Below are 12019 nucleotides of genomic sequence, written 5' to 3'. Positions count from 1 at the left end.
AAAATAAATTCAATACCTTATCAGGACTAAAACACAGAAGAACTAACTCAATACACAGTTGTCCCAAATTTTTTGGTGTCATTAACTCTTGGATATATCAGCTTTTAGACTCATGAATGTTTTATTTGCTCTTTCATAGATCTTCCTGAGAGATAACCAATTGGATACTGGACAACAAAAGACGTAATCAGACTCCGCTGACCTGTTTAACCCTGATTGTGAAGGATGGAAAGCAGCAGCTGCTTTCTGTGGAACAGCACTTCTGTGGCACTTGCTTCTTTCCTTTGGGATGATAATGGCATAAGGACATCAAGGTATTGAAGTCATAATGTTGTGAGTTTATACATGCCAGACTGTGTGCCACCACTTTCTGAAGCAGGTATGTTCTTTGAATAACTTTGCCTTCTTTTTCAGCACGAATCCAAAAGAGCTATGGGTATTGTAAGAAAAAAAAAAGGCATATTATTACAACCTCTGTATAAAATGCTTAATGCTGGGTAGTGTAAAATCAGCACACAAGGAGCTGAAGTTAACTGGGGTCCCATCTTCTTAGGAGATGTGGAATTGTTACCAGAATTTGGACTGGTTTTAATAGTTTTATTGTCATTCAAGGAAGAAAACAACATCTTCTTGACTTTGTTCTACTGGAACAAAAATAAGTAGTTCAAAAATAGAATTCTAATTTAATTTCAGCCATGACGAATGTATCTAGTACTGAAATTGTGACTGTTACATCTTCCTTAATAAGGAGAGTTTAACTTTTTCTAGAAAAGTATTGTCTCACTGCACAATGTATTTTTATAGGACTGCTTTAAATAAGTAAGAAATAATTTTTAATAGCTAAAGGTAAAGCTTCAAGTTGATTAATCACTAGAAGACTGAATAGGCTATTGAGTCTAAATTTCCATAGCTGACTAGGTTATTAAAATTATTTTATGAGAAAGTAGAAATTACATGACCTTGTAGTTCTTCAAAATTAAATCCACCATAACTTTAATTTTGGTTTATGCTTCAGGGCTGCCAGGTAGCTGATCAGCATTATGTCACAGATTTTTAACTAATGCTGTCTATCTGTGACTTCACATGGTTACTGCCATTACCTTGTGTATTAACCGCTTCATGTGCTTTGCCTTTGCATGATTTGTCTATCTGTGACTTCACATGGTTACTGCCATTACCTTGTGTATTAACCGGCTTCATGTGCTTTGCATGATTCCAGTGCCAGGATAGGTCCCAGGATTATGCTAAATATGCTCTAGGCATGCCTTCATGAACAAAAGACATGGTCACTGCTGCAGATGGTAAAGTAATATCTAGATACTCATATGCCATTTCATTTTCTAATTGTTAACTTAAAACCAAAAGTTCAGTACCTTTAATTGAGGGATTGTTTACCACACTTAAAAGTAGAAAGGTATTTTTTTTCAACAGGTCAAAGGACCCTTAATTGTGAGTTGGTTGATCAGAAAAAAAACCCATCAAAGTAAATGACTATGTGGATTAGGTTTCTCTGTGTGCTTACATGGTATTTGATTTTCTTTTTCATGTTGAATAATACCAAAGAACTTAAAAGTGTTACATGATTGGTTCTGAACCAAAATGTGGCTTGGTAAATAATATATGAATAATGTCATGCTAGTGTTTCTAGCTCAGCAATGAGAAGGGTGTAATGAAAGAGAGGGTAGTCTTACCTAACAAAGCTGGTTTACAGAAATTTTTCTTATGACTGGGCTTACAGCTCACTTTTAGGCATTTTATGTAGAATCCTAGAATGGTTTGAGTTGGAAGGGACCTTAAAGGTCATCTAGTTCCAGCCCCCTGCCCTGGACAAGGACACTTTCCACTAAATCAGGTCGCTCAGAGCCTCATCCAGCCTGGCCTTGAAAATCTCCAGGGATGGGACAGCCACAGCTTCTCGAGGCAACCTGTTCCAGTGATTCACCACCCTCACAGTGAAGAATTTATTTCTAATATCTAATCTAAATTTAGCCCTTGCAGCTTAAAGCCTTTCCTACTTGCCCTGTTACTGCATGTACTTGTAAATAGTCCATCTCCGGGTCTCTTAGAGGCCCTCTCTAAAGATTGGAAAGCTGCTAGAAGGAGTTTCTGCTCTTTGAGTTTCTTTGTGTCATTGCCTAGCATTAGCTAGGTCTGGCTTAAAAATGTTTAATTCTTCAAATCCAAAAGGATTAACTGCACACCATAAGGAGATAGTCAAACCATTCAGTGAAGAATCATTGGTTTGTCCGCTTCTCTTCTGTGATAAAGGAAGGAAAAAATGTTAGATCTGAAGTGGACTAAATCTGTCAGTCTGTGCTTGCACTATGTTGTAAGGGTACCATGTTAAATTTGTCATTAATTCAGTCCTAAGTCTTGTATCTCAGACCCTGATAGATGTCAGTACTTCCCATTAAGAATTTTTTTATAAAGTTACTTTTATAATACCAGGGTCAATTCTTGGTATCTACTCTCATCATGTAGGTCCAAATTCACTCCACTGGTTCTCAGGGTCATGGCTGGGAGTCACAGAAACAATCAGGTTAGAAAAGATCATCAAGTCCAATCTATGACTGAACACTACCACATCAACTAAACCATGGCACAAAGTGCCACATCCAGTCTTTCCTTAAACACCTCCAGGGACAGTGGCTCCAGCACCTCCCCGGCAGCCCATTGCAATATCTAATCACTCTTTCTGTGAATAAATTCTTCTTATGTCTGACTTAGACCTCCCCTAGTGTGCCTTAAGACTGTGTCCTCTTGTCCTGTTGCTGTTTGTCTGGGAGGGAGAAGAAACCAACCCCCACCTGGCTACAATCTTCTTTCAAGGAATTGTAGGGAGTGGTAAGGTCACCCTTGAGCTTCCTTTTCTCCAGGTCAAACACCCACAGCTGCCTCAGCTGCTCCTCATCAGACTTGTGCTCCAGACCCTTCACCAGCTCCATTGCTCTTTTCTGAACTTGCTTCAGCACCTCAGTGTTCTCCCCAAATTGAGGGCCTGGAACTGGACACAATATTCAAGTCATCCTGAGCACACTGTGGAGATAATAGGAAGAAAGTGCTTGGCCAGTTGTTCTCAGAGTCTGTATGTCTGTTGACAAAATAAAGAATCTAGTTTGATTCAGAGTCAAATCTAATCACAATTTAAGCACCTAAGATTAGTTAGAATGAACCTGAACCCTTGTGTTGAGAAAGCAAAAATTCTCCAATTCGTTGCATTAAGTAATACTCAGAGCTACAAAGCTCTTACCCCATTGTAAGAAGTCAATAACCTCAACAAATAGTGGAATAATTCTTCTAAGACTTAGTAAAGAAAAATGTAAACAAACACAAATAAAACTAGGCGGAAATATAATGTCTGGGTATTAATGCTATAGCAAATTTATCTATTCATTTCAGTGACAGCAACATCAAATCTTTACTATGAACAGTTCTACCCAACACAAATGCTTCTGCTGTTTGGTTTTATGCTTTTACATTTTCTCTTTTTTTTTTTCCTAATTGTAAAATATACTAAAGGACAGAGGATAATATAGAGGAGATTTTATTCTAGATTCACTTTCATGTATTTTTAACCTTTTGCTGACTGATAAAAATATATTGAGTGATAACAAATACTATCTCTATATCCTTGCAGTCCCTGGTATTTTAAATTATGTTCTACATTAGCAGCTTTGGTAATGCACTGCAATAATGGCTGAACAAAGGCAACGTGCTTTGTCAACATCAGGTGAAGCATTATATGAAATCCTGGCACTAGAGAAGGGAGCAACACATGATGAGATTAAGAAGTCCTACAGGTATGTAAAATGTGCTTTGCGACAGGTCTAAAAATGCTTATTTGTCTGGCATGATTATGATGCTAAAACCTTTTGAGTTACCTGCACAGTAGACATTCATTGTCACAATCCTTTCTTCTTTTTAAATGTGTGAGCCTGAAAAGGATCAGAGATGATGCAATGCGAATCTACTGATTTCATCCCACAAGCAGTCTGTGAATAATCTGAAATATTTTAATCTAAGTGAATGAGAGGCTAGACTGTTGGGATAAACTAACCTGGGCTATTTGAATACTGCACCCAGTTCTTGTGTTAGTATTTTTCCTGAAGTTTGTTGAAAAGTAAAGCTAATGCAAGTGCTGTAATGACAATTTGAGAGCTAGAGTAAGAGACATAAGGAGTTCAATCAGTTTATCTTGTCATGTCAAAAAAGAAAAAGAGAATTATTTAGAAAAAAAAGATATATTTAGAAGAAAAGAAAAGAAAACGATAGATTATTTGATTAGTGTGTAATGTCCTTGAAGGGGAAAATTGCTAGGTGTGACACAGTTGTTCACTTTATGAAGGCAGGCATAACCAAAAGCAGAGCTTGGGTTGCTTGCAAATTATTTGAGCTGAAAAAGAGGTACATGGTTTTAACTGTGAGTATAACCAACTACTGCAAAATACTGGCACAGGAATAGTAGTTTCTCTATTGAAGAAGCGAGAACATTAAGAATAGTTTGAGTCAAACACAAGTTATCAGAATGGTGGCAAATATTTTATTGTTGAAATATAACAAGACCTAGAAGTAAGACCAGAAGATTTTATGGGTAATTTTGCCCTTAAATTTGCTCAGCTGCTGTTGAAAAAGAAAAAAAATTCAATGTCATGTGTGAAGTAGATGTTCTTGATACTGAAATATGTCAGACAAGTACTTGCAGGTTTAATAAATATTGTAAAACTTTTATTACAGCATAATTCTGGGTGTTGTTGGTTGCACTGTATTACCAGGCAAATTGTTCTTAACACAGCTTACTTTTCTATCAAATGTAAGAATAAATATAAACTCAAAAAGGTTTATGAAATAGATCTACTTGCATCGTTTAGCTTGAATTTTGGCAAGATTCTGTCCTTTGTGTTTTTGAACAAATTGCTTTTCTCCTGCTTTCTGTTCCTAAAGGCACATATTCAATGAAGGCAAAAGTAGTGAATGTCCAAACTCTTCACACAATGGAAGGAGAACTGTTGACATCTCATGGTTCTGTTGTCTTGCATAATTATACCACTGGGAAAAAAGCATACTATGGTATCAAATTCACTTATGACTTGCACCTTCTGTGTCCCTGTAGTACAGCCTGGCTATAGAAATCATCTTCTGTCTCAAACTTCATGTTTTCCGGTTGCTTTTACATTTAATTTTCTGAAAATCCCCAAAGGAGAAAGTTGTCATGGAAGAATGTAGAATGCAATTAACTTTATTTAATGCTGAGCATGAATATGGATGATTTACACAGTGATCTATGGCAAAACTGACAGTGGTGCTTCCTCCATCTTTATTAGTAATTAGAGAAAAAAAAAGGCTGCTTCTGACTAAAGTGAAAATGTCAGAGGGATTCACTTTTAATAGAGTAGCTGTAAATATGTGCAAGATAAAATGATGAGTCAGTCTCACAGATTTGCTTTAATTATAATTTAATTTATGTTAATCCAAAAATCTGCTGCTGAAATGGTATTCTTTAGTACAAGGTATAAAACCAGCCATACCTGATTCTGAGTTTCCTGCCATTATTAATTAAGTCACTGTTAATTATACCACCACAGCCCAGGGCAAAATTTGCTTTTTAATAAACATGACAGACATGACTCTGTGATTTTATTTGGAGTTTGGCACAATCTAATTTATCAGGGAGTAAAGCTAATGGGCTTTTAATCAACAGAATTTCAAAGGAGATCTGTTTATCTTCAGTATAATCAAAAAATAATTGTAGAACCATTTTTTTGGCATAATAAATGAAACTGTACTTTGACTTATGCTTTCTTGTCTGACAGTGAAGTAATATGCAGAGATAGATACTGGAGTTCTTTTCTTCAGAAGTTTCAAAAGATCCTATTTGATAGACCACTTACACAAAAATCATAGAATCATAGAGTAGTTTGTGTTGGAAGGGACCTTAAAGATCGTCTAGTTCCAATCCTCTGCCCAGGGTTGCTCAGACTAGACCAAGTTCCTCAAAGCCTCATCCAATCTGGCCTTCGGCACTTCCAGGTATAGGTCATCCACAGCTTCTCTGAGCAACCAATTCCAGTGCATCACCAACCTAACAGTGAAGAATTTCTTTGTAATGTCTAATCTAAACTTTGCCTCTTGTCCTATCATTACACCCCCATGTCAAAGGCCCTGCGCCACCTTTCTTGTAGACTCTGCCTAAGTTCTGAGAAGCTCCAATTATGTCACACTAAAGGTTTCTCTTTTCCAGTCTGAATAGTCCAAATTCTTCTGGCCTTTACTCTTAGGAAAGGAGCACCATCCTTCTAGTCATCATGGTGTGCCTCCTCTGGACTTGCTCCAAAATGTCAACACCTCTGTGATGCTCCATTGGTGATTAAGAAATTTATTAGAAAATGTGTAGAGCACTTTTAATGCCATTTAATGAATACAAAGCAAGAAAGGTTAATAGCTTAATCATGCCTGTGCCAATGGCCTATTCTACTCCTGATAGAGCCTCTGGGTCCACCAAAGGCTCCCCACAGCCACAAGAGGACACAGCACCTATGGTCCAGTAAAGGGAATGACAACTGGGCACTCATTCTGGGGAGTCCCCTGGGCAGGAGCAGAAGAAGGCAGTGCCAGTGCCAGTTCCGGATGTGTGCCAGAGGCAAAAGGTGACTCCTTCGAGCCGGAGTTGAACCAGCGACCTAAGGATGGCCGTGCCAGGGAGCCTACAGTCCTCCGCTCTACCAGCTGAGCTATCAAAGGAAGCATGGGCACATGCCCAGGGGCACCTCACCCTCTTCACACCCAGCACTTTTTGCCACAGTGCACCGTCATTCCTCTCTTACCACACCTTACTTCAAACAGCCTCAGCTCCTACATCACAGCTCCTTGCTCAACACTCCAGCCCATCAGTCTTTCAAACCACCACAGAAATGCTCCATAAGCTCCTTGGACATCATTTTCTTCATGAGTAGATGGACTTGCTTCACAGCCACACAGAGCTTACCTATATCCTTCTGCATTTTCCCTTGATTTGTTTTCACTGTGCTGTCTTTTGCTCTCTGCTCAAGCCAAGACAAAACAAAATTGCAGCTATCCTTCTGTTCTGTAACCTATGTCCAAGCACTGCAACAAGTCCTCCAAACATCTCTTTCTTTAAACTGAATATGCCCACTCTCCTCAGCTGATCCTTAAAGAGAAACCCATCAGTTCCTTGAGATTCTTAGCAGCCCTCTGAAAAGCACTGGAGAATGCGGGCATCGATCCCGCTACCTCTCACATGCTAAGCGAGCGCTCTACCACTTGAGCTAATTCCCCACCCTGCAGCCACTGCCTGAGGTCCTCTCCCCTCCCAGGCACCCAGCCCTGACCCAGGATGCCCTGCACCCAAAATCTACTTCAAACAGCCTCAGCTCCTACATCACAGCTCCTTGCTCAACACTTCAGCCCACCAGTCATGCAAACCACAGAAAGGTCCATAAGTTCCTCAGAAGTCATCTTCTACACATCGACTCTCCTTAGGCCCATACAGGTCTTACCTATATCCTGCTGCATTTTCCCTTGTTCCCTTTCATTGTGCTGTCTTTTGCCCTCTGCTCAAGCATAAGAAAAAACAAAATTATGTCCATTTCTTAATTCTGTGACCTACATTGAAGTATCACAAGGCCATCTGCAACTCCTCAGCACCTCTCTTTCTTTAAACTGAACATGCCCACTCTCCTCAGCCCATCCCTAAAGTGAAATCCAGTGATTCCTTGTGATTCTTGGTGGCCCAGCCCTGAGGTTGTCCCATTTCATTAATGTCCTTTTCCGTACTGGGCTTGATATTTGAGAACTGCCAAACTGCGTGAGTTTAAGTCAAGCTAAGTGGCTAGACACTTTAAAACTAGTTATCTCCCATTTATTTTTAGCCAATCCCCATCCACCAATAAGTAGAGAGGAACACGAGTAGATATAAATGAAAAATAAGTTTACCAAAAATGTGAAATAGTGACAAGAAAAATAACAATAGTAATCACTAGTTACATTTCACAGACTCCCTGCCAACAAGGAGAAATTAAAAGTGGCAGAGAAAACCCTCTGCCCAAGATGGCACCCTCCATGAAGGATTGCATGTGGAGAGACAAAGACAGTGGCAGCCCTCTCCCTCTTTCAGCTGCATGTGGACAGAGAGAACAAAAAGAGAGAACAAAAACCCAAAACAACACAGATACTAAACCTCCTTGATTACAAAAAAAACTCCCCCTAAATAACAAGCAACAGGGAACCAGGGCGAAACAAAAAGAAAACCTAGAGTCCAAACCCAGACAAATGCCCTTCATATCTCTCTGGTGGCAGCAGCTCTGTCAAAAAAGGCACTCCAGCAGCTGAAACTCAATCCCACTGGAATTCATAGAGGGACTTTACCTTTTAATGAGGAGAACCAGCAGGCAGTTGGCAGGCGCGACTCAGACTCCGCGCCTTCCCACTTCCACTGGGCACTGCTGGCAGGTTGGACAGTCATGTTGAGTGGGGCTGTCGCGCTTTTCTTGGTGCCATGTGGTGACTGTAGACAGGTGAAATTTGCTTTGAAGCAGTTCAGGACCACAAAATGCGGCTCCTTGGAAGTCTGAAGCAACCCTCTCAGGAAAGAAAATAAAAGAAAAACAAGGGGAGCTTCTACCCACGCTGCCTCAGCACTCTGCGCGCAAGAACAAAAAGGAAAGAGCAAAAACCAAGAGCAAGAGGAGCTCTGCCTGAGAGATCCTGGCTTTTTAAAGACCTGGCAATGCCACAGCCCTGCAGTTCCATTTCCAGCCACAAGGTTTTCAAGAGAGTAACAATTCTAGGCACAGATGGAGAGGTCAGATGGATCCCTGACAAAGGGCTGTGTGTCCAGGAAAGGGAATGAAAAGCACTGGAGAATGCGGGCATCGATCCCGCTACCTCTCACATGCTAAGCGAGCGCTCTACCACTTGAGCTAATTCCCCACCCTGCAGCCTCTACAAAAGGTCCTCTCCCCTCCCAGGCACCCAGCCCTGACCCAGGCTGCCCTGCACCCAAAGCCTGCGCCTCCCATTCATATCACTCTCATACCACCAACTTATCCACTCACATTCCTGCAGACAAGGCCCATTATCAGAATCACCATCCCCTGCCCAAGGGTTTCACCAAAACATGCCTTGGATGGTTATCTTCCACAGCTTAGGCAGGAGCTCATGTCTGTGCATCTCATTCTGGGGAGTCCCCTAGGCAGGAGCAGAAGAATGCAGTGGTGCCAGTTCTGGATGTGTGCCAGAGGCAAAAGGTGACTCCTTCGAGCCGGAGTTGAACCAGCGACCTAAGGATGGCCGTGCCAGGGAGCCTACAGTCCTCCGCTCTACCAGCTGAGCTATCGAAGGAAGCATGGACACATGCCAAGGACCTCGCCCAGAATTTTTTCCAAGTCACAGTGCATCATCATGCCTCTATTACCATGTCTTGCTTCAAACAGCCTCAGTTCCTACATCACAGCTCCTTGCTCAACACTTTAGCCCATCAGTCATGAAACTATAAACAGAAATGCTCTGTAAGCTCTTTGGATGTCCTCTTCTACAGATAGACTCTTCTTAGGGCCATACAGATCCTGCTGCATTTTCCCTTATTCCCTTTCACTGTGCTGTCTTCAGCCCTCTGCTCAATTATCAGATAAAGGACAGCACTTCCTCTACTCTGTAATCTCCTACAAGCATCAAAGTCATGCCTAAACCCTTTGATTCTCTCCTTCGACATTCTGAACATTCTCATTGTTCCTGCTCATCCATGTAGAGCATTCCCTCCACTCTGTGAGGTTCTTGGTGGCCCCACTGAGATTCCTCCATTTCACTGATGTCCTTTTCTGTGTGTGGAATCACCTGCTCCCAAGGTGATGGCCTTTTTCTGAGATCACTGCACATGGTCCACATGTGTCTTCTACACAGAGGCACAAAGTTGGGCACTGTCATAGCTTTATTTTGCAGGCCAATAAACATCACACAGCTGATCACTCATGCCCTTCCCCACAGTGGGAGTAAAATTCACAAGGTGAGAAAAAGATGGTTTATTAGGGCAGAAAAGAAATGTAAAGTGAAATAGCAACAACAATAATAATAACAACTCTAATATTAATAGAACTAAATCATGTGATGCACAACAGAGTTGCTTTGCACTCAATGAATGATGCCCAGTGAGTTCTTGAGCAGCACTTGCCAGCCATCTTTTCTCTTAATTTATATACTGAGCATGACACCATATGGTATGGAATATTCCTTTGGCCAGTTGGGGTCAAATGTCCTGGCTGTCTTCTCCCAATTCCTTTTGCCCACCAGCCTTCTTGCTGGTGGGGTGGTGTGAGAAGATGAAAAGTCCTTGACTTACGATGAGCACTGCTCAGCAAAAACAAAATCATCAGAATATTATCAATATTATTCTCCTCCTTGATCTAAAACCTAGCACTGTACCAACTACTAGTAAGAAAATTAACTCAATCCAATCTGAAACCAGGTCAATATTTATGCCTTATTTTATACCATTTATGTCATGCCAAGGTCCCACATGTTCCAATGCCTCTTTTCTGGTCTTTTTATATACATATGCAGATATCATTCCCTTAGCTATGAACCATTCCTCCAAAATGTCAGTTGAGTTTATTTAGTCCATGACTTTGGGCTCCTCTTTAATAGTAGTCCTTTGGGCAGGAGAGATGATGTGTGATGTTGGACTGTTGCATTCTGAAGACAGTTCTGGTTCTGTCACTGCTCCACTTAACCTGGTCTAACCAAAATTCATTTTTCTTAGATTAATAAAGCTAAATATTTATTGTAATAATTTTGATATGGCATATAACAACCATAGCAAAGATTTTACACATTAATATATAGCCATTAATATAATACAATTCAATAATTGCCTGTTCTCACACAGAATCAAATCCCGTTGAGGTGCACATCATACTTCTCCATCCTTCTGCATTACTCACCAAGTGCACCCAAGTTCTTGATCAAAAGCAGTATCATGGATGGGTTTGCCTTTGCCTGAAGTAGGAATAACCCAGCCTGACTTTCACAGCATAATTTCTATGTGCACTGCAGAGCCTTTTCCCTTTTGTAAAAGTACATTAAAGTTTTCATTGGGCAGGGCCAGTTTGATTAGAAGATGCTCTAGTGTTGGCTAACCATGTGACTTTTGCTAAATATATATTCCAGTGTTAAAATGTCCCAGCACTCATTGCTCTCAGTGTAGTCTTTAGCAGTTCATCTGTCCTATTTTCTGGAGGCTGGTGCATGGTAGGTGGTGTGATATACCCATTCAATGCCATGCTGTTTGAGCCAAAAGTCTAAGAGGTTGCTTCTGAAATAAGTACCATTGTCTGACCCAGGTGTTCTTTCTGGGGTTCATTTTTACCTCATTTCTCAAGGCCCAAGATAGTATTCCAGCCAGTGGCATGAGGAACAGAATATGTTTTCAGCCATCTGGTTGTAGCTTCCACCATAGATATTAGTAAAAATTTCTTTAAGCAAAGAGTAATCAAGCACTGGAACAGGCTGCTCAGGAAGGGGGTTGAGTCACCATCTCTGGAGGTATTTAAAAGATGTGCATTTAGGGACATGGTTTGGTGGTGGGCTTAACAGTGCTGGACAATGCTTGGATCTGATGATCTTCAAGGTCTTTTTCAACCTAAATTATTCTACAGTTCTGTACGCACCTGGCGCTTGCATTGGCACATTTCTGGGAATGTGATATCATCAATCTGCCAGACTTCCCCATGTTTGTATTTCAGCCACTGTCCTCCATTAGATAGAGGCTTTCACTGTCTGGCTTGCTTTATTTCAGGCCATGTTTCATATTCATGGATAATCATGGATAGTGTCTGTGGTTAAGTCCACCCCTCAGTCATGAGGTGATGTATCTGTTGTATTTCTTCCTTGATGGCCTGAGATATCATGGGCCCGTTAAGTTATAAATAGTTCACACTTATGTTACCAGTCCAGATCCACCTGATCTGCTTCAATCCCATCAGCTGGGATTTTTGATGTTAGTCAGTGA

The 12019-nt window shown here is 40.8% G+C and overlaps 1 protein-coding gene and 4 non-coding genes across 5 annotated transcripts in view; 1 reads left to right on the top strand and 4 right to left on the bottom strand.

Moving 5' to 3' along the window:
- Nucleotides 1-311: 311 nt before the first annotated feature.
- The window catches only part of DNAJC5B (DnaJ heat shock protein family (Hsp40) member C5 beta), a 35159-nt gene continuing 23451 nt past the window's right edge, over nt 312-12019 (top strand). Inside the window, exons 1-2 of the mRNA XM_039702972.1 lie at nt 312-379; nt 3670-3800. Of these exons, the coding sequence (XP_039558906.1) occupies nt 3694-3800 (107 nt within the window). The 5' untranslated portion in view covers nt 312-379; nt 3670-3693. The remainder of the gene's footprint in view (nt 380-3669; nt 3801-12019) is intronic.
- On the bottom strand, nt 6650-6738 carry TRNAY-GUA. Its single transcript is given in 2 exon segments — nt 6650-6685; nt 6702-6738. It is a non-coding gene; the product is annotated as a tRNA-Tyr (tRNA).
- TRNAA-AGC lies at nt 7221-7293 on the bottom strand. Its single transcript has one exon. It is a non-coding gene; the product is annotated as a tRNA-Ala (tRNA).
- On the bottom strand, nt 8874-8946 carry TRNAA-AGC. The gene has a single exon. It is a non-coding gene; the product is annotated as a tRNA-Ala (tRNA).
- Nucleotides 9269-9357, bottom strand: TRNAY-GUA. The gene is given in 2 exon segments: nt 9269-9304; nt 9321-9357. It is a non-coding gene; the product is annotated as a tRNA-Tyr (tRNA).

This window comes from Passer montanus, unplaced genomic scaffold (genome assembly GCF_014805655.1).
Source record: "Passer montanus isolate IOZ18808 unplaced genomic scaffold, ASM1480565v1 scaffold16, whole genome shotgun sequence".
Classification (NCBI taxonomy): domain Eukaryota; kingdom Metazoa; phylum Chordata; class Aves; order Passeriformes; family Passeridae; genus Passer; species Passer montanus.
This window is presented reverse-complemented; position numbering and strand designations above follow the sequence as displayed.